At 40.5% G+C, this 22,005-nt stretch overlaps 2 protein-coding genes across 7 annotated transcripts in view; one reads left to right on the top strand and one right to left on the bottom strand.

Moving 5' to 3' along the window:
- PDILT (protein disulfide isomerase like, testis expressed) overlaps positions 1-9,172 on the bottom strand; it is a 25,514-nt gene extending 16,342 nt beyond the window's left edge. Inside the window, exons 1-2 of one of the 3 annotated variants that reach the window (XM_019620900.2) lie at positions 8,891-9,172; positions 664-870 (exon numbers count right to left, since the gene is read on the bottom strand). In XM_019620900.2, coding sequence (XP_019476445.1) covers positions 664-870; positions 8,891-9,089 — 406 coding nt within the window. In that variant the 5' untranslated portion in view covers positions 9,090-9,172. The remainder of the gene's footprint in view (positions 1-663; positions 871-8,890) is intronic. The other 2 variants (XM_010719912.3, XM_010719913.3) reach the window with 2 other exon arrangements.
- On the top strand, positions 4,264-21,885 carry LOC100540188 (acyl-coenzyme A synthetase ACSM3, mitochondrial-like). Of its 4 annotated transcripts, XM_010719915.3 has the most exons (15): positions 4,264-4,339; positions 5,580-5,854; positions 11,609-11,874; positions 12,128-12,338; positions 13,359-13,566; positions 14,412-14,555; positions 15,485-15,641; positions 16,671-16,750; positions 17,672-17,795; positions 18,429-18,509; positions 18,827-18,928; positions 19,761-19,888; positions 20,017-20,116; positions 20,701-20,820; positions 21,431-21,885. In XM_010719915.3, exons 3-15 carry the CDS (start codon positions 11,674-11,676, stop codon positions 21,515-21,517), a joined length of 1,743 nt encoding a protein of 580 aa, XP_010718217.1. In that variant the 5' UTR covers positions 4,264-4,339; positions 5,580-5,854; positions 11,609-11,673; the 3' UTR covers positions 21,518-21,885. The 4 variants fall into 4 exon arrangements, with proteins under 4 accessions (XP_010718217.1, XP_019476444.1, XP_010718218.1 ...); XM_010719916.3 differs by lacking the exons at positions 4,264-4,339; positions 21,431-21,885 and adding an exon at positions 21,209-21,420 and having other exon boundaries at positions 5,545-5,854; XM_010719914.3 differs by lacking the exon at positions 4,264-4,339 and having other exon boundaries at positions 5,548-5,854.
- The last annotated feature ends 120 nt before the right edge of the window (positions 21,886-22,005 follow it).

Below are 22,005 nucleotides of genomic sequence, written 5' to 3'. Positions count from 1 at the left end.
GGAGAGGAGAGGAGAGGAGAGGAGAGGAGGGAAAAGGAATTACTTGTCTGCACTTTTGGTGGAAGAAAAGCTCTAACAAGGCCTGGATTTCCAAGGATTGCTTTTGTTCTATTGCAATATTGTTGTTTTTGCTGAATAACTTTCCCCAAAAGATTTGAAATTATTCCATAATTTCTTTTCTGAGCCATGTATGAGCTCCCTCTCATGGCTGCACTGTCCAATTCTTTTCTTCAGCTTTGTTCAGAATTTGTTGTTAAATGCATCCTGCTGCAGGTACAGTACCTGTGGAAGTTACAGTGAGTCAGCAGAAGTTCAAACGAGTGGGTTTGGGATCCAATTCTTGTTTAGTGTAACTTTTATTTATGGGATTTTTTTGTTTGTTTGTCGTATGTGGGAGTGTGTCATTTTGGGTGTGTTTCTGTCCTCAGAATTATGCCAGCTGTGAGCTTGGCTGTGTGAACTCAGTAGAGAGAAGCATATTCAGTTATAAACATAGAAGGCCAATTAAAATCAAAATTCTTGTATAGACACAGAGTTAATTTTACATTTAACACCATGGGCACAAAGAGTTTGCATAGCCTATATCTGAGCATCCATACTTTTATCCTTGGCAGCAAAATAGGTCAGCACATCCTGTCATTAACAGTGCAGAAGATAATTTACCTTTGCAGTCTATAGGGGCCTCCCTGATGCCATCCACAAAAAATTTCACGGTAGGAAACTCTTGAATATTAAATTCTTTTCTCAAATCAAATTGATCTGTGACATCTATTTTGCCAAACTGGATTCTTGGAGCTTCTTTCTTGAGCAGTCGTGCAGCTTCAGCAAATTCTTTCGACACATTCTGAGATGCTTGAGATAAAGAAACATCTGGAAAGGGTCAATCAAAAGAGAATGGGTTACACAGACTCCAGTGTGAAATTTTGCCACAGAAATTATTGTGTCAAATAGTAGCTGGAGGGGTTGGATAAAGGCCATTTATGACTCAAGTAAGTGAGAAATTATCTTTACTTCTTATTTCTTTGTGTTGATTCCGATTGTTCAAGGCTACATGAGTACTTGGACAAGTCAGAGTGAATAATTAACAGGACTGCAATAGTCTTCTGTTGGCAAGAAACGACTTAGAGTAAAAAAGTAAGTTTGACAGAATATCCTGAGTAGATTCTAAAGGGAGTTCAAGGGTAGAGTTTGTACTCACATTGAGACTCTTTGTAAGATACTAGTTGTGTAAGCACTTCATTGGGATAAACTTGTGTAATTCAGAAACTACTTTCTCCAAATAAGATATGGAAGGGAGGGAGAGAATAAGAGAATATGTTCTTACAGACTGATAGCTGTTCTAAAATAACAGGTATTTGTGTGTGCCATGTGCCAACTCTTGGCTAGTTCAAATGGCAGTTGTGGTTCATCAACTAATGTCATTGCTACTTTACAGAGATTTCCTGAGATTTAATTGTAATTTCAGTTTCTTTTCTCGTAATTATAAAGATGCTCTTGCTAACAATTTCCCCCATAAATTTGCAGCATTCTGTCTTCCAGCACAAAAACACCACAGTACTATCTCAGTCTTAGCTGAGTTTGATCCACTCTAGATGAAATTGCAGAAAACAGTGATACCTAATGGAAGTTCTGCTCTGTCAACGGGAGACATGGCATATCTATCATACAAAACACTGCTGTTTCTCGAGAGCATGTTTGTTGAGCCTTTATGAAATATCAATACTTAAAATGATTAGAGATGCATGGAATCTTTATTAAAACACAGCGTGTTTGCTGTGCTATTGAGTGCTGATATGTAATGACTGCATATGGACAGGGTGAACCCAGATCCATTAGGAAGAGATGCTGGGCTTTCTAAGAAGATGTGTTTCTCTGGACTTGGAATAACAAGTAGAAGTCACATGGTGGTTAGGGATCCAGTACCTTCTGGCTAATTCCAAGGCAGTGGTTTACACCAGAAACAATTTCACCCAGAGGGTGGTGAGGCACTGGAACAGGTTGCCCAAGGAGGCTGTGGATGCCCCATCCCTGGAGGCATTCAAGGCCAGGCTGGATGTGGCTCTGGGCAGCCTGGGCTGCTGGTTGGTGACCTGCACACAGCAGGGGTATTGAAACTAGATGATCATTGTGGTCCTTTTCAACCTGGGCCATTCTATGATTCAGTGATTCAATTTCAAGATAGCAACTTTTTTTTTCCTTAATAACGTAAGGTTGCACAGATCTTTTACCACAGTTGGGAATCTGGAATTGGGAAGTTGGGAAGCTTGCTGCACGTGAAGTGGGACTCTCTCAAGAAGGGGCAAAATAAATTGTTGGTATATTCCAGACGAGAAGCTGAAGATGCCTGGAGGCTTCCCAGGTATGCAGCTATCAAAAGCAATATAGGCATTACATATATACGTAGATTGTCTCGGGGATTTTAGGACCCATTTTTCTGTGAAATATTTCTACTTCAAAGATGTATTTTGTTTAAAGAATGATCTCTTATCACCTAATGACCTGAACCCACTCTCACACAGCCATGGCTACTCTGTGAAGTGTGCCTGCAGGACACTTATTTGCAGGGGAGAGTCCATAGCACCATTTCTGCAGCAAGTTTACCCAGACAGCAAGTGCTGAAGAACAGCATCTCATTTTTTCTGATGACTACAGTTTCCTTTATTTTAAGAACTGCTATAAGAAAGCCTTCCTCTAAAAAGGTCAGAAGGAACAGATTTTATATATACCCTCATTCCCCAGATAAGGGTGCTGAGTGGGGGAGATTTGTCATATTTTCCACTTTTATAACTCAAGCCACTAGCACTCTTGTTCTGTGCAGGAAGTGTGGAACCAGACCCGCTTCCCAGAAGTATTGCTGCATAAGGATTAAGAACAGGACCTCATCAAAGAGCATTTCTGTCCTAGAGAGAATGCCAGAGTATGTTTTACCCAAAGCCTCGCCAAATTGATATGTTAAAAGTGGGAAGAGCACCAGAAATTTTGTATTTTGAACACATGGATGATCTGAATAAGCAACTACTTTGCTTCATGGTGCCATGTAGCCAGCGACTGTATACTGCAGTGTGGGCAGAGATACAGAGATATATACACCTCTCTCATGACCCTAAAGCTTCCTTTAAGTGACAATACATGGAAGTATGATGTGTTCCTCTTTCCTTTAGCTAATTGCTGACGGCCTCCAGTTTCATTGGGCAGTCTATACTGATGTCTGGCGCTTGCTGCAGACACTGTGAATATGCCTGTTGTCATGCTAAATACTGATTTCTTAGCTGTTAGTTCCAGACATGGTAAGAAAGTCACTTCAGGACTCCTACTTCTCCTCTTTCCTGTGTAGTCTGCTTTTACAGTTTTCACTAAAGATAGATAATTTTCTTGTGAAGAATAGTTTCCTGTTTAACATATTAGACTGGAAGCGAGAAAAGCAAGGTATTGATCTCACTGCAAATGCACATTTTCTTATGTGACCTTGAAAATGTTCCCATTCTATTCTACTGGGCAAAATACAGCCCATTATCTCCTGTGTTGACTTCTGTACTTTGAATCTGAGCTAATTTAATGTTTGCAGTTTGCAGTTCAGTTGAGGTCTTCTGCTATGCAAACACTGAAGATTATTCAAGAGTTTGGGTCCTTCTACAGAATGTTCAGTTAAAAAAGAGCATGTATAAGGACATCTAGATAAGGGATTGATGCTAATCAATAGGACTGCATCCAGCAACGAGGATATCATCTAGTGATTCCAGTGATGCTTGTACCTGCCCAGACATGCACTTGCACCATCGAGCTCCCTTTTAAAAGCATATTTTACAAATAAATCAATAAATCAATTAATAAATCTATTTCAGATAGTGTACTCTTAAGGACTGAGACAGATTTCCAACAAAGCCTACATGAGCGAGGCACCCACATCCCACTCTCCTCATGCTGCACTAGGCTCCTATATGGAGCTTAGTTTTCAGATATGCATGTTTGGGGGTGTTTTTAAACTGTTCCCATTCTCTTTGTAGTGAGCAGATTTCTGCATAGCTGGAAGCAGCTCCTAGCACACGAGTGAATGTGCTTTGGATTTTGGCTTTACGAGTGAGCTGACACACTGATTTAAAATCAGTCATGCTCCCTTCACTGCATGGAAGTCTGCTTTCTCATATGTGCACAGTCAGCAGTTTCCCATTTGCTTCAGAAACGTCACCTTCTGCTTTAATGCCTTGGGAAGGAGGTGAACGTCTTTCTTACCCTGTCTTGCCTTAAATGTCATTAGCCCAGCACCGATTGCCAGTCACAGGCTGCAGGAATCCTATGGCTGATCTCGTGGCTCACTGCATGCACAGATCTGCTAGAAAAGGTAAATGTTTCCTTTATTTATTTATTTATTTTAATGGGTGGAAATATGCTTGGAGAGCAAAGTAGCAGTGCAGTGCAGAAATCCACCACTTGTGTGTTTGTCCATAGGTTATAAAAAGACAATGAAAATGTTACCACCCAGATAAATAAGACAGGAAAACTAGTGACAACTGCTGCACAGAGGGACCCTGACAGGCTTTAGAAATAGGCCCATGTGGACTTCATGAAGCTAAGGCTAAGTGCAGGGTCCTGCGCTGGGTCAAGGCAATCCTCAGTGTTGTCAACCTCTGGAAGAAAAATTGGCTGAGAGCAATTCTGCAGAGAACTTGGAGATGAAAAATGGGATTCAAACCAGTAATGTGCTTTTGCAACCCAGAAAGCCAATTGTAGCCAGGGTTGCACCAGAAGTGTGACAGTAGATGGAGATATGTGACTGTCCCGTTCTGTTCCGCTCCTGTGAGATCCCACCTGAAGTCCTGCATCCAGCACTGGGGTCCCCAGCATCAGAAGGACATGGAGCTGTTACAGCGGGACAGCCATGAAAATCATCAGAGAGCTGGAACGCCTCTCACAGGGAGAAACACTGGGAGATTTTAGCCTGGAGATATCTGTGGGGACTAAGTTAATACATGACTGAAAATGGTCACTGTTGGTGGCTGTTTGCAGTAGTACTTGGAGTGTTTGTGTTTATAAGTGGACACATTTCATCCTCCCTGTGGTGCTTATTGTTGTCGAAGTGCTTGGGATTTTTTGTTGATTATCTTGTTTTTGAGGATAAAACTTGAAAGCAACAATATCCTGCAATGCACTTCGACACAGGGGTTTATATTCAGTTAACACAAAGTGTAAATAACAAAACTCTGCCATGCAAGCAACACTCATGTAAGATTTACCATCTCTTGGTGGCAGGTGCACTGTGTTCTCTGTGCTAGCATGCGTCTGAATGACACTTAGATCAGTTTAACACTAATGGCAACGCTGCAGACTGCAGCAGAATGAGGACGCATTCATGTGATCTTTGAAACTGAGTGCTCCTAGCACAATCAGGACATATAATTCAGATAAGAGAATGGGCACAATGCCACGTGCTGCTTGGGCTGTTTTCAGACATTGTTCACTGTTTTTTCATCAAAAAAACAAAAACAAAAAAAAAAACAAAAAAAGCAAACTGAAACTGGACTCTGTTCTTCTGCCCTCCCCCTCCTCCTTTGTGCTGCCCATCAGTTACTTTCTCATTGCAGAAAGCAGTCAGGATGAAGACAGAAGAATGTTGGATTTCTGGATCATTACTTTGTTTCCATAATGGGAATTTGCCCAGTGTACTTCGCTCGGCTCATTAGGGTACTGACACTGCACGGCAGAAAATCAGCAGATCTTTTTATATTAAATCTTGCCTGAAGGAAGACAGAGCTGTGACACAGTGAGGGTGGAACTGCAGGAGGCACCAGGAGGGCCTGGGAGTCACTGGGCAGAAGACGTCAAAGCAGGCCTTTCTTCATTGAATATTCTGCCACTGGTAAGTAGATACTGTTGTGCAGAAGGGAAAGGGTTGAGGTTTTCTCAATACAGACAGATGTACGGCAGATCCTAGAGCATTAAATCCAAATTTGCAGCTTACGCTTTCCCCTTCTTGGTCCTGTCCACTTTCTGGGGTGTATGGGATTCCTTTGCACTCTCTCACTGCATTGCCATGATTGAGAAAGGGTTGAGAAGACGAATCTCAGGTCTTGCATTCGTTCTGGATTTCTGTTCCTATGTGGGAATATTGCTCTGTCTCTCATTATCTCAATTCCCAGAGTGGTTCCGTGTTCACATAGTTTACTTAGCCTATTTTAAGGAGTAGGGCACAAAAAATTATTTATGGGCTCTCTGTGCATGTCTGATCTTTATCCTTTTCATTCCAAAGCAAAGCAAATTCCAGCAAATGAACCAGATGTGAACCAGGGTAGGCTCATGTTTCCCACATCCTGGGCCAGTGCTGCAGGGCAGGATGCATTTTCACTCTCTCAAAGGTTAGTTAGTACCATCATCTCCAAAGGGACCTGCTGAGACTGAAGCTGAAGACTTCCAGGTAATGTGTTCTGGCTGAGGAACTCAATCTGAATGATTTTACAAATCTCTGTAGATGTCATTCTGATTTGTAGGAAGAAAGGCAGTCCATGGGGTTTCAGTAAGCCCTTCAGATAGATGCAGTGACCTTGAATCCAAACCAGAATGCAGTGAGGCTCACTGGTCAAGATGTGGTAGGGGAGCAGTGCTTCCTCTCTGAGTTTATCCAAAGGTGCAGAGTGCAGGGACATGGTGTGTTCATCCTCTGGTTCTGAGGAAATCCATTTGTGAGAGTGGTGGAGTATCAGATGGAGGGACAAGACTTCTCTGAAGTGGGAGCAGGAGATCCTGGTTTAGGTCTCCTGCATGCTGTGAGTGCCCAAGTCTCTGAGCTACTATATTCTGAACAATTCTTTATTCATCTCTCATTTTTCATGGAACTTTACATGTCTTCTTCCCATTTGGTATTAGGTTGAAATCTTGAAATATGTTGCAGAACGTAGGTGATGATCAGCTCTGTCAGCAGCAAGGAGGCTTGGCTACAAACTCCTCCCAGTCTGGATGTTTAGGTTAAGTGCTTTGAATCAATTCTTAAAAAAGGTTGAGAGTAGTGCTTGAATAGGGTTTTTCTGATACAGTATTTTTTTCACCCAATTATCACATCTTCAGAGGAAACCAAAGCAATTCACAATTGCAGGGTGAATTTGACAAGCAGTTTTAAATCCTCAACAAATAACAAAAACACATATATATTCTTGCTAAATTTGAACATTTCAAACGTCGCTTAATTTTTAAAATAAATTTCTAAAGTGATTGCTCTCAAAGTTTAAGGAGTATATTAGGTTTTGTAACAGTTTGAGGATTAATGAAATGTTTAGTATGACCCAAAGTTATTTTTAGTTTCATTAATTCATCACATCTGCCTCTGCAAAGTTAGGATATTGCTTTCACTTCAAATAGCTATTCCAGATTCAGGATAAATCTGGGATTTGCATCTTGTGCTTAATGCCTACCTGCATTCAGAGCAGAGCTAGCCTGCAAAGTGTGTAATCTAAGGCTGAGCTCAGTGAGTGCAGCACAACTGATAGCAGGGTGAAGCAATGTCAAGCTCAGGGAACAGAGACAAAGCTTTTGTTGTTTTACACAGATTGAGAAGTCCATTGTCCATAATCATTAGACACTCCCATAGTAAGCTTATCAGAAAAAAGTTCCTATCTTAAGTAGTATCTTCCCCTGCTTGTTTGGTTGAACTGTCTCTACTTGGTGATTTACAGCATTTTTATTTACACTGCAGTCTCTTACAGGACTCCTTTATCTCTGCTGTAACTCCTCTCTCTGCGCCAATCATAGTGCATGGTGTTTAATATGAAATACGCTGTGTCTCCATGCATTATTTCCATCCTGCTGCAGGCTGAATGATCATTTCTGGTCCAGCAAAGCACTAAGCACAAGGTATGCAGGCATGGAATTGTAAGCACATCTGTTAAAATTCAACATGAATGTCAGTGATGAACTGGAGAAGGAGCAGGATGAGCACTGCTCCATGGGACTGGCCTGCTGGTAGGTTGTATGAAGCAAGCTAGTAAAACACGTTGGAAAGACCAGTGCTATCCACAGGGCTTCTGCAGCCCCACTATGAATGATTTTTGCTGCATAGCCCTTTTTAAGTCCTACACCTCATTGTGGATTCACTAGCAATGAAACTGAGAAGGACCTTTTGAACTGAAATGGCATCCTCAGGTTTGCAGGCACGAACTGTAACACACAGCCCCTTGCAGGAGTTTTGCTCTGGTGTAAGAATTTGTGCTACCAGCAAGCTGTTCAAAAAACCTCCCCATGTGAAGGGGGAAATTATGCAGTGTCTGAGCTTTTGGGTGGGTGCAATCACAAGACTGTTTTTTGGCTTTTGCTTTTGTAATTTGCTTCTTGTAATGCCAGACCTCCTAACTCACAAAATTAGTTGCTCCCCATGAGGAATGAGCAGGAACGTAATAGAAAAATCACAAGCTTGCCTCCACTTAATCGAGTTCTGATTTCAGGGAAAGAGTCTTGCAAACCTATATCATGCAGTTACAGACACTAAAATAATGTACTGAGCCATTCCCTGAAGTCCAAACGCTTACAGAGGAGGGATGGCACCTAGCATAAATCTCGTACATAAAAATGTAAGAGAGAGGAAAGCCCTCTCTGGTTTTTGAACAGTTTCACCCATCATTGCTGTGAAACACACTTGCAAGATTAGGCAGTGGAAGCAAAGAATGCAAAGTCAGAGCTGCACACATGTAAACCTATTTAGTATCAGTTTTATGGAGCAGGCCAGTGCTCAAATACTCCAAAAAGGAATCAGTGATTATAGTTATTGTCAGAAATAGAGACATGGTGGACATAGAACAAGGGCTGTCAGAGGACAAAGCAACAGTAGAACAGGCAAACCTTCGTGCTCCAGCATCAGCCGTGCTCTGCAGAGCTGCCAGGATAAGACACAGACAAAGCTGATACTCACAGAACTCCACCAGCAGGTACTTCGTTTCCTTCAATGCTCTGTCAAAGTTGCTCTTTTTCAACAAGAGTACGCTGTTCTCCTTTCTTATTTTAGGGAGTTTGGCTTTCCTCAGCTTTCTTTCATTTGGGCTTATGCTCTCTGCAGCCAGGAAACCTGAGAGAAATAACAATGGCAGAAAGAAGAACTGATGCATCTTCATCGTGCCCTGCCTTTATTGGGTGACCAAAAAGAAAAGAGAAGAGGAGCACTAAGCAGCAGTATTTGCTGCTCAGATGGCTGCTGTTTTATCAGCCAAACTTAGAAGCTGATAAGGTTGTTAAATTTACCACCAGTGGAGCCAAATGCACCTTTCCACTGGAAGGTTAACGTAATTACTTCCCCATCTCTAGCAGTGTTTGGAAAAACAATTTCTGTGGAGATAATAGGTATACATTTGCTGTAAGTAATAAGAACCCTGGAGAGAAGGTGGGAGAGCACAGGAGGGGAAACATGCCCTAGAAGCATAAGTCAATTTGACAATATGCTATTGTGACCCTAACCCAGCACAGAGCTACAGAGAGGAACAGTGAGTGAGGTAATAGAATCATAGGATCATAGAATCATAGAACTTGAGAATGGTTTTGCTTGGAAGGGACCTCAAAGATCATCAATCCCCTGCCATGGGCAGGGTTGCCAAGCTATTGATAAGTGCTAAATCAGATTGCCCAGAGCCCCATCCAACCTGACCTTGAACAACTCCAGGAATGGAGCATCCACAACCCCTCTAGGCAAGCACCTAGGAAAACTAGATGGTAGCTGTTCCTCTGGTTAATACCTGTTTGTCTGTTGTGCTGGCAAAGCTACATCCTGCAGATCGATTCAGGGTAAGCACTCTGATGAAGTACCATGTTGTACCCAAGAAAGATACCTACTTTGTAGGTTAAACCAGAGCATTTTGCCGTTGATTCTCAGCTATAGAATGATTTCATGCGATGTGAACAGCTTGTGACCCAAATTTGTTTGCTAGTGTCTGTACAGTAACTGAAGGCTCCAAATGTTTCCTTTCAATCTTCACATAGCTTTCAAATGTGAACTCTGAAGCCAAAATATTTGCCAGTCTCAAATGGTAGTAGGAACACTTACGATCCTTAAACCGTGTTGAAATTTGTAGCCTAAAGTGTACACCCAAAGTTCAGTGTCTCTAGAGGTCTGATCAGAAAGCAAGGACAGAGATGACTTGAGGATGGATCTGTCCAGTTCAGAAGAACCAAACTAACAGTTAAAGAAATGTTTCTCTTGAAGTGTAGCTTCACTCTTCCATGCTCTTAAGCTAAAGGATGAAAAATTTACTATTAGGAGGGTACTTCTAAAAGTGACTGGTGATCTTGATTGTGGTGGATGTGCTAGTCTCCACTTTTTGGGGTTGACAGATTGCTTCAGTTTAGGTTGTTTTCATACCTGGTGTGAGGAAGGCTTCATTTCAAGTGAACTCTTCCTTGTAAATCTCAAAGGCTTTGGGTTGTAATGCACCTTGAGACGTGTCTGATTAGCACTTGTTCAGGGTGACTAATGAAATCAGAGAGCTGTATACTCAGGCTGCTTTCAAGATAAGATCACACGTAAATACAGACACAGCAATCAGGTTCTAAAGGGAAGGAAGAAAAAAAGCAGGAAGATAAGAGTCTCCTGTTTGACTTTGTGGTTGTTTTCTTTTCAGTAACAGAGAAAACATCTGTTATTCATCTCTTTTCCAAAGCTGTCTTCCAAGTAATATCCTAGGAGGATAAAAAATATCTTTCAGAATAATAGGGGAAAAGGAACAAGACCTATTTGATCTGAACATATCCTGCTGTAAGCTACCCGAGCCTAAGGCTCCCAGAGCACAGGTGGGATGACAAAGACATCTGCTTATAGAACTGGTTTTTCCCTGTCTGCCACTGAAATAAACAGCAATCAGATCAAATCTCTTCTGAAAATCTTCTACAAGGGAATAAGCACAAATTTGAAAAGGGCTTCTAATCTCCAGGAGGGAAACTGGAATAAGAGGAGAATGATATGAAACTCAGTCCTTCCAGGACATAGGGAAAGGTTCCTTTAGATTTAATGAGGTCACTAGATCCCTAGGGACTTGACTAAACTCATAAATTTAATCAGGTGGTTCTGCATCTATGAGTAAAGATCCAATTTTTTCTACTTCCCAAGCTGGGCTGTAAATAACTGCATGTGCCTGTATGTTGTGTAGGACAGAAGTGATGGAATTTTCTTCATATGTTTTACAATGTGTAAAACGTGATGCACCTTCAGTTTAAGGGAAAAGCAAATGGAAGATTTTGGAATTTCATATTTGCCTGCACACTGTTTATTTTGAGTTTATTCCATGCCCCCAGCAAAATCAGAACTCACAAGGAAAACGAGATTCAGTTTTATAGGTGAATTATTTGGTGTGGAGAATCGCCACCTAGTGTGTGTGTGAGACATAACATAATTACAGAGTCCTGAATCATAGAATCGTATCATAGCTATCATAGATGGAATCAGTCTGATATACAGAATGTCCTGAGCTCAACACATTTCCTAGCTTTGAGCACTAGACCATTTCATTTCTGTGACCAGTCAAAGTATAAAACTCAGACGAGTCAAGAGATATGGGATTCATTCATGAGCTGAAAAATTAGAGAACAAAGATGGAAAAAAAGTCAAATATCTAGCTGCTTCTAAACACAGTTTCTTTCATTGCAGATGTCTGATCCCTGTAAGTGCTCATCTGGATTTTTTTCCCACTGCCTGATAAATCTTCGTTTATCATGAGGACATTTATGATATCCTGGATTCCTCAGTACCTGCAGATTCTGAGGTCGCCTTCCAGACTTTTCCATGGATGTAACAGGCTTCTTACATCCCGGATTATTTCATATTATGACTCTGTAAACCAGTGTGAAAAGGAACTGCCCAAATACTTCAATTTTGCAAGTGATGTCTTGGATGAGTGGTTGCAACTGGAAAAGGTGGTGATTTTCTTCTATTTTATAGACAATGAAACAAATATCAGACAATAAAAAACAATTTTCATGATGGATGCTGGATAATAGCAGCTGGAAATTACAATGCATTATTTTCTTTTCTTTGTCAGAAATGTGGGCATCACTCCAAGGGACCAATTACCAAAAACCATTTGTGTAGTCTGGAGTTAGTTTTGATTGAAACTAAACCTTTCAAGGTTTGTCATTTTATTTAATATGTTCTATTGCTATGTTCTAGGATGGAAGGCGACCAGCAAATCCAGCTTTTTGGTGGGTAAATGATGAAGGGGAGGAGGTGAAGTGGAGCTTTGAAGAGCTGGGATTTCTGTCCAGGAAAACAGCTAACATACTGTCTGAGGCATGTGGTTTGCAGAGAGGAGATAGAGTTCTGGCAGTTCTGCCTCGCGTCCCTGAATGGTGGCTACTGAGTATAGCCTGCATCCGAGCAGGTGAGTTGTCTTATCTTTTAGACACAGAAAGAATACAGAAAATAAATAGATGTGAAAAAATGGCTCTGTCAATTGAAAACAAAACAAAACAAAACAAAAAAAAGGGGGGGGGGGCGAGGGGAAAGGGAAAAGTAAGCGGGAATTAGCCGTTCTTTTCTGTACAATTCTCCTTTTATATAGAAGGAGAGTTGGCAGTGCCCACACGGGAACCTAAATAACATTACAAACTAGATGCTGAACAGACTTTGTTCAATTAAATGCCATCCTTAGTTGAAGCCAGTGGAGGCCGAATGGTTACAATCTGAGGCCAGATTTGACCAGACGTATTATCAGTATGGACAGTTCTAATGCAGTAATATGACAATAATAGTTAATAATTCAGTACAGTACTTTTCTGGTCTGCTGTTATTTCCACAGATTCTTCAGAAGAATTTGACCCATCACCTTTTCAGTCTGCAAAACATCCATGATAGAATAATTCAGCATCAACAGGGACACATACAAGCATTTTTGTATTGTTTGCTCTGTTGCAGATTGCACATGGTACTGAGGCTCAGGGTACCCAGTTCTTTTGTATCCAAGTTTTTTTTCTTTATTATGTGTTATGCATTATGTAGCTCAGTTCTTCAGTTTCCCAATTGAAAAATTTGGTAGACACCTCTGAAGGTGCAACAAGACTGAAATCAATCATGTATGTTCAGACTATTGAAATTCTTGGGAAAAGGATGTATAGAAATCCAGGAAATTCTTTTTTTTTCCCCTCTGAAACTATGATACCAATCACATTCTGCCCATTATCCAAACTCACATTTGTTTATGCTACAAAATTCATCCAAGCTAGATAGAGATGTTGACTGAGCAATGCGCGTAAGCCACCTGAACTCTATTGAGTTCTATATCATGATGGAGGTATTAATTCCTTATTAAAATGAACAATGTCTTTATTCCACGCTATCATGTTGTACAAACATCATCAAGATAACTGGACCATTTTCTAAATTCTCTGTTGCTTTTTTCCAGGAATTGTCTTTATTCCAGGAACATCCCAGTTAACAGCCAAAGATATTTTATACCGACTCCAGGCTTCAAAGGCCAAGTGCATCATTACCAATGATACCCTGGCACCTGCAGTGGAATCTATCTTGCCTGACTGCCAGTTTCTGAAAGCCAAACTAATTGTAGCCAAAGGGAACAGAGACGGGTGGCTCAACCTCAGAGAACTCTTTGCGTGAGTATCCAGTTGTCTTAGCTTCATCTCTGTGAAATAAAGGAAACTGTGTCAGTCAGGTGACATTGCTGAGTTTTGACATTCCAAAATACAGATGAGTTATGTTTTTCCAACCCTCTGCCAACTCACTGTTATCACTACATTAAGTACATATCCCTCCAGCATACCTCTTGGGAGCTGCTCCTTACTTAGCACCTTGAAAGCAGAGACCTTTTTAGAAGCTGACAATTGTGATCACAACATAAGAGCACAGAGAACTAATCTTGAAGTCATGTTGTGCTTGTCTACTAGATCCCAGCCTAATGACTCTTGAATTCTGTGATAATACAACTGTTGCCAATTCTTGTTGCCCAGCTGACATGGCATCAGCTATTTCTTCCCTTGACTATCTTGATAGCTCAGGCAGTCTGGATAGTTCATCAGCATCTTGAACTTCAGTAGTATAATATGTGTCTAAGAGCACCTTATCTGGCATCATAGAATGAATATGGCTTCCATTGACTTCAAAGTGAAAGATGATATGTGTTGAGGCAGAAGTTGGCTTTGCAGCTACCTGCTGTTCCACAAAAAGCACTTTCAGAGACACTGAAATATAGCTGCAGGCAGTCACTGGAATAGGTTCTAGGTTTTCACATTGTGAGAATTATGATGCATGGAACACAAATGTGATTATCAAAATCTGCTCTCTAATTCTTATGTGTACCTTCTGATGCAACTCTTTATTTTGTGAGATCATATATTTTAGTGCCAACTGTTTTCCTACTTAACTCCTAAATCTTAAAAAATAAAGTTTCCTTTGTGGAAAATCTACATGTAGTAACCATCATATACTATGCCTTCTGAAGGGTGACATCTGCTGACCACAAATGCGTTAAGACAAGAAATGAAGACCCAATGCTCATCTATTTTACTAGTGGAAGTACAGGCTCTCCAAAAATGGTGGTGCAGTCCCACAGCAGTTATGGCATCGGATTTGCAACCAGTAGCAGGTATTGTTCCTATATACTCTCAGTGTCTTGATTGACATAATCACAAAATGACGGGTTGGAAGGGACTTGTGAAGATCACCTAGTTCAACACTTTCTGCTAAAGCAGTTCCCTACAGCAGGTTGCACAGGAAAGCACCCAGTTGTGTTTTGAATATCTCCAGAGAAGGAGATTCCATCACCTCTCCAGGCAGTTTGTTCCAGAGCTCTGTCACCCTCACAATAAAGAATTATTATTTTTTAAAATGTAACACTAAAAACTGCAATAAATGTAGGCATTACATCAGTATAGGATCTTGCTTCTTCCTCCTCTTTCTTCTCTCAGGGTGAAACAGTGGTTATTAAAAGTTTTTTGTAGACTCAGTTGAAAACATCAGCCACAGTGTTTAATCACTCACAGGGCTGATTGCAGAGCAGCACTCAGGATAGCCTTGTAGCAAAACCAGATAAAGTTGAGTTCTTCAGTATTATGTAAGCCTTCCTTAAGAACCAAAAGCCTTTTATCATAGCATCTGAAAAGTCGCAGTTCATTCGGAATCTAGTTTGACACTTATTTACCTCCACTGAACATCATTCTCATTTGTACTTACCACGAAGGGAGAAATTATGTGAAAAATAAAAGATAAATATCCTTAGGCATTCTGTGTTGAAAGGTGGTAGTGTGGAGTCAACAGAACTAACTTGGTTATTTTCCTAGAGAAGTAACCTGTGGTTTGGCTGATGCCTCTGATCCACAGGGTGAGAAAAGCCTACTCCAAATGACCAGTTTTTCATTTGAATCCAATTGCACAACACATTCCAAGACTGTTGTGGGCTGTTCGGGGTAAAACAGACACTGGAAATGTCCTTTCCTTTAATTGTGCCGTAACTTGGGCCTAAGTCAAGTCTTTCATGCTGTGTGAACCATTTATTTTTCCCCTCTGCTTTATCAGGTACTGGATGAACTTGACTCCCTCAGATATAATGTGGAATACCTCTGATACTGGCTGGGTAAAGGCAGCTTGGAGCAGCATTTTTGCACCATGGATCAGTGGATCTTGTGTTTTTGTTCACAATATGCCACAGTTTAAACCAACAATCATTGCAGAAGTAAGCATAACATTTCATGCTGTGAGCTTTATTTCCAGCTGGCATAAATGAAACAAACAAACTGGATTCCAGAGCATACCTACACAGCGTTCTTGAGCAGCAGGCATGGTACTTCCCACATCTGAGAAGTTATCCCTCCTTATGGTGCAGAGTAAAAAAGAGGAGCAAGTGTTTTCCTTCCTGGTTAGGCTATAGGGTAGAGATGTGGTGAAAGATGCAGAACAGAATTAACTCAAGATCACTGCTGTCCTGTCCCATGCTTAGCCTAAAATGAAGTTTGAATATGGATTTCTGGGCACTTTGGGAGGAGGGTTGGCATTGCTCAGTAATCAGAGTAGAGTATGGGCTGAACTGGGTTTGTGCTATTTAGAATTTCTCCTCAACATCAGCCTCTTGTAGGAGAGGAGATCCAGACTGCCCCAAGAATAAACTTGTAAAGCTTCATCTCAGTTCGCTACTGTCACTTAACTCTGGGGCTAGGACAGTCACCTTGGGAAACAGAAAATGATCTTACATGGAACTACTAGATGCTCTCAGTGGTCATTCATTTACAAATGACTTTTGTTGGACAGAAAGCCTTGTATTTTTTCTCTAACATCAGCACTGACTGATACAACCACTCTATGCTCAGAGTATTTCATTCATTCATAATTTGTTCCATGTTAAACATATCACATATTTATGGGTTTCATTTTGCAAACATTTTAGCACAGAAGTCATAGAATCATAGAATCACCAAAGTTGGAAAAAACCTCCAAGATCATCTGGTCCAACCATCCACCTACCACTTATATTTCCCACTAAACCATATCCCTGAGTACCACATCTCCACCTCCAGAGACAGTGACTGCAACAGCTCCTTGGGCAGCCCATTCCAGCACCTGACCACTATTTTGGAGAAGAAATGTCTCCCCTGGTACAACTTGAAGCCATTCCCTCTAGTCACATTAACATCTCATAATATCTACTAGGTCAGAGCCACCATTACCTTTTTTTTCAATAAAATCACTTCCTTTTTTTTTTTTCTAGACTCTCTCAAGATACCCTATCACTATTTTCTGCACTGCCCCCACTGCCTACCGCATGCTTGTCCAACATGATGTGAGCAGGTACTGCACATCTTTGTGTTGCAGGGGTAGCTGGGGTGGGATATAATGCTGTGACAACACTAGCTGTTTAGTTACTTATGCTAGGATGCTAGGGTTTGGGTTTTTTTTTAAGTTAAAGGAAAACTAACTAAAGGAAAGCCTTGCTCTTAGACGAGAAGGCTATATTCCAAAAAAGGAGAATAAGTATTCACACCTTGATCCATTCAGGCTTCAGAAAGGAAATCTCTGAAAAAAGAGCAGATAGGAAATTAGATTAAAATTATTAGATATAAATTAGGTATATTTTTTTAAGGTGTCAAACCAAACTTATGTCTCACAGTTAAATTTAAGTCAAGGAGGATTTCAGACAGCACCGGATCAAGGAGCTCTGGAGTACAATGAAGTCATTGCTGTATCCTTGAGGACGTAAAGATTTAGGGGACTTTGACATGCTGATAGTTATTTGGCGGCTGTTCCCACTGGTCTGTTACACTGTAAAATATTTAAGCTTATGAGTAGTCAATGTAGTTTGTAAGGAGATTTCATACATTACTCATGTACTCCTTGTCTTATTTTGCCAGGACACAGTCACCTAATTCAGCTTTCCAAGAACACCCGACATGCTTGTTCAGATAATTTCTTTCTTGTTCTTCTTCCGAGGAAATGCTTTGTTTACTCTTCTTCCAAGAAAATTTGCAAACACTTTTTTTTGTCCTTACCCAGCTCCTACTGACACAGAGATAAATCCCCTCAGTGGTAACATGAGCAATCTAGGAGTCCAATCAAGGATAGTGTGACAGAAGTATTGTAGTCATTTCCAAAGTAGCTTGTGAAGTGTTAGGCATACTTCCTTTGAAAGCTGAGGCACATTCCGCAGGTAAGATCATTCAACTGCTTTTTTCAAAAATTAAGAAAACTCTTTTATTTGCTGTTCTTCTGAAGCTACAAATTCATGACTCTGAAACATTGTCTATCTGGAGGAGAACCGCTCAATCCTGAGGTGATGGAGAAGTGGAAAATCCAGACAGGGCTGGATATCTATGAAGGCTATGGCCAGACTGAAACAGTATGTTTGTATTAATTTCTGCAGTATGCCATCCCAAAAGTAACAACTGCTTTGATTAATCAGTGGAAAAGTGAGAATCGTTTAAATGAACTTTTTAAAAAGAAACTCCCTGCAAAATAACTTGTAGTAGATCCCTTCATCGTCTTTGCTTCAAAAGCGAAAATAACAATTAATTTGCTCTGAGTATCAGTTTGGCTCATCTGAGTTTCTGATGGGAAGTATTAAATCAGTTCACATCCCTGCTGACTCTGTAGGCAAACATAACTAAGCTATTAAGAATCAGATTTCAGGCATTCTCTCTACTTACCCTTGAGACGGTCCCAAATTAATTGTCCCATTATTGAAATAAGATATGCGATGTCTCTGCTGTTTTGTCTCTGCTGGATTGCAAATTCAAGTGTTTACAAAAGAATCCACTGGCTCAGTCTGGGCAAAAACAACCTCACTCCACAAAGCTGATCCTTCCCTGATGCGATGGAGAACCATGGTGCTTTGGTCCTGATTCAGTCCTGGTCGTGACAAAGTCATGAAGAGGTGTCATGCCTAACGCAAGGCCATAATAAAATCTACAAAATGCTGCAGAAATATGAATATGTATACATATATATGTATATTTATTTATCTATTATGCAGGTCACAATATGTGCCAATATGAAAGGAATGAAAATTAAACCTGGCTCTTTGGGAAAAGCTGTTCCACCTTACAACGTGCGGGTATGTTGATATGCTGCTCCTGAGCTCAGCTGTGGTTGTGGGCACTGGCGTTAGAACGCGGACTGTCCCTGTGTGTCGTTCACTGTTACATCACAGATACTTCATTAAGTTAATCAAAGCCGTAATGACACGTCCCTTTGGGCACTGGCAGTTGGGCAATGGAATAGATCCCCCAGGGCAGTGGTCACAGCCCCAGGATGCCTGAGTTCAAGAAGCGTTTGGACAACACTCTCAGGCCTTGTGAGCCAAGAGTTGGACCTGATGATCCTTGGAGGTCTCCTACAAGGAATTCTGTGATTCTATTATTCTTCCTGTAGATCATAGATGACCATGGGGCTGTTCTGCCTAAAGGAGAAGAAGGCAACATTGCTATCCAAGTTCAACCTTCACGACCCTTCTGCATGTTCTCTGAGTACTTGGTAAGTTTGAGTTGTTCTGCCTGCCTGTGCCTGCTGAGAAGCTCAAGAGAGACTCAGGGCAAAGTTACTGGATTTCATCCAGAATCTTCACAGGGCCTCTCTATGTGGCTTGAGAGCTTTGAGCCTGATCAGTACATCTGATCCAGAAGAGACTGGCAGAGTATAACTGCAAGTTGCAGCATGAAGCAGAAGTAGCTTGTTCCACACCTGTACCTGACCATGGTAGATTTTCTTTGCTGCATTTGGACCATCACACTGAATTAACCTTGAGGAACCTAGCTGTATGTTTCATCCTCTTCTGAACTCATATAATATTTGGGTATTTGTAGCATCCCCTGATAACAACTCCCAGAAATTAATTATGGGATTAAAAAAACTTACTGTAGTTTGGTGTTATTGCTTCAATTTTACTCAAGTTTTCAGTTGTCAAACTTTTTTTTTTCTTCTTGTGTAATGTTCATCCAATAGATCAGTGTAGTTAATGATATTTTTGCTGTAGGTCACCTCATTTTGCTTTTGTCTCGAAAGATAGAGGTAGAAAGTTTCTATTGACAGGTCATTGCAGAGACTCCCTGCAAGAAAAAAACAAGAAAACATTTATCTGAAGAGAGTGGATTATACATTTTAGCAAAATACTGTGATAAATGAGCATTTTGATGGAACATGAATCCATGGACACACAAATACTCTTTTCCACTTCTCATATACTTCCAATGAAAGACTGCTAATTAATGTGACTCTTTTTTTTAAACCTAACTCATAAAATAGTATTAAACATACTGCTATGAGAATTGCTTAAGAAAGCAATTCTTTTACTATTGATTGTTGTCAGGATAATCCAGAGAAAACTGCTGCCTGCATGACTGGAAACTTCTATGTCACGGGGGACAGAGGGATTATGGATGAAGAAGGATATGTCTGGTTTGTTGGAAGATCTGATGATATAATTAATTCTGCTGGGTAAGTAGCCTGCTTTTAGATTCCATTGTTTACCTGTTAATGATCTGTTTTTATTTAAAAAGTCGATCTGAAAGAACTAGTGCAATGGCAAGTTTGCTGTGGTTGTCATGTCTGGATTTTTCTCCTAGGTATCGTATTGGTCCATTTGAAGTCGAAAGTGCATTAATACAACACCCAGCAGTCTCAGAGTCAGCTGTTGTCAGCAGTCCTGATCCAATTCGAGGGGAGGTAAAGATATGGAAAGAAATGTATTTGATTCTAAGCACCGAGTTCTCTGCATATACTGGACTTCCTTTGGGAAGATTTTGAAATTAAAATGGGTTAAAAAATTAAAAACTGTGCCTTAATAGGTTGTGATTTTCAGCATTTCCCTGGTAGCAAGGTTTCATTTGGAAAAACAGATTTATTGTGGCATATTTTTGTCTAGGAAATAGTATTTGAGATTTAATTCCTTTTGTCCTGTCACCAAGCACATGATGGCAGTGATAAACAGAGAGGGGTTTTTTTGGTTTCAGCTCAGCAGTGTGTCTTTGAGATCTGAGATGAAATATTCAGCTGCTTTCTGCTCTAAAACTTTTGGAAAGTTTAGTACTGTATAAAGTTAAGAAGAAGAAAAACATTGAAGGAAAAAAAAGCAAACATTCCCATGCTTCAATATATGTCATTCATTACAACTAATTTTGTAATAAACAGCCAAGAACAGGAGAGATTAAAGAAAAAACTCACATTTTTGTATTTTGGTGTTCAGTTTTAGCAACCCCTTAATTTCCACATCTAGAAGTTAACTGAGTCCTTTCACTTTTGTGGCACAGGTAGTCAAAGCCTTCGTTGTTTTGGCTCCTGCTTTTGCATCGCACGACCCAGAAAAACTAACTCGTGATCTTCAGCAACATGTCAAAAAGGTGACTGCTCCTTACAAGTACCCCAGAAAGGTAAGTACGCCATAAAGAGCCAGGTCTTCCAATTACGTCAGAAACTGAACTGGCTTTGTCCTGCCCCCGTTTCTTTTCCACTACCTTTTGACAAAATCTTCCAATATAAAAATCAATTAGAGAATGTGTTGCAGCTGTAGCCTTGGATTTGCTGTTCTTCTGTGGAGTGGGGGGGAAGAAGAAGAGAGGAAATGGTAATATCAGAGCCCAGCTCCTGTGATACGGGGTTTCATAGAAACTCAAATGGACAAGGCATTCTGTTCTTATCAGTTCCTTCCCTGAGCTGTGTTCAGATGCAGTCATGTTATGACATGCTTTGTTAAAGCAGAAATTTCTGCTGGCATCATGTCTGGAGATGATTCTCTTTCGAGATTCTCTTTCCTAATAGTTGAAGAGCACTCTTCTCCAGGATCATTGTGCTTGCCCTTGCAAGCAAGTACGGCCAGTGCAGAGCAACTGAGACATGCAGCAAGGAATTTCACCATCCCAGCTCCAAGCTGTGCAGCTTTGCATCCTGTAACCCTCACCGTAATGTTAGACTGTCTTTCCTTGCATCTCTGAGATTAATCAGAATGTGTTTGGCTAAAAGCGAGCATTTTTTGTCACTCAGGTGGAGTTTGTTCAGTCTCTGCCAAAGACAGCTACAGGGAAAATCCAGAGAAAGGTTCTAAGAAACAAAGAGTGGGGAAAAGCATAACATTATCTGAAAATGGAGGAGAGAAAATTTCCATCATCCACATCAGCCAAGACACAGTGTTTGGACTTGGTATGTTATCATGAACGAGAGCACTGAGAGAATGTATGGAAGAACAAGCTGCGGGAGGCAAAAATGGAGGCACCACTCATATAACTTGGGGATGTGTGATATGAGAACCTCTTCTACCATCAACCCACAATTATTCAGATGAGGAAAGGCACAAATAATTAAAAATGTGGTATGAGAGAGAAGAGAGTGATCCAAGACTGAATGGAAGTTTAATTTTTTTATTGCAATTAATATAAACATCAGATTCCTTTAAAAAAATAAAGATCCACAGCAATTTTGACAGTTACAAATAAATGAGAAATTAATAAAAATAATCTTTGCCCTGTAATGAGTACCAGCAGTGATGGAATTATATTCTCTCTTTAAATATTCTCCCTATTCCCAAACTCTTTCTGTTTGGAAGGAGGAGGACATATTGT

This window comes from Meleagris gallopavo, chromosome 16 (genome assembly GCF_000146605.3).
Source record: "Meleagris gallopavo isolate NT-WF06-2002-E0010 breed Aviagen turkey brand Nicholas breeding stock chromosome 16, Turkey_5.1, whole genome shotgun sequence".
Classification (NCBI taxonomy): Eukaryota; Metazoa; Chordata; class Aves; order Galliformes; family Phasianidae; genus Meleagris; species Meleagris gallopavo.
The sequence above is the reverse complement of the archived record's forward strand: the minus strand, read 5'-3'. Positions and strand labels throughout refer to the sequence as shown.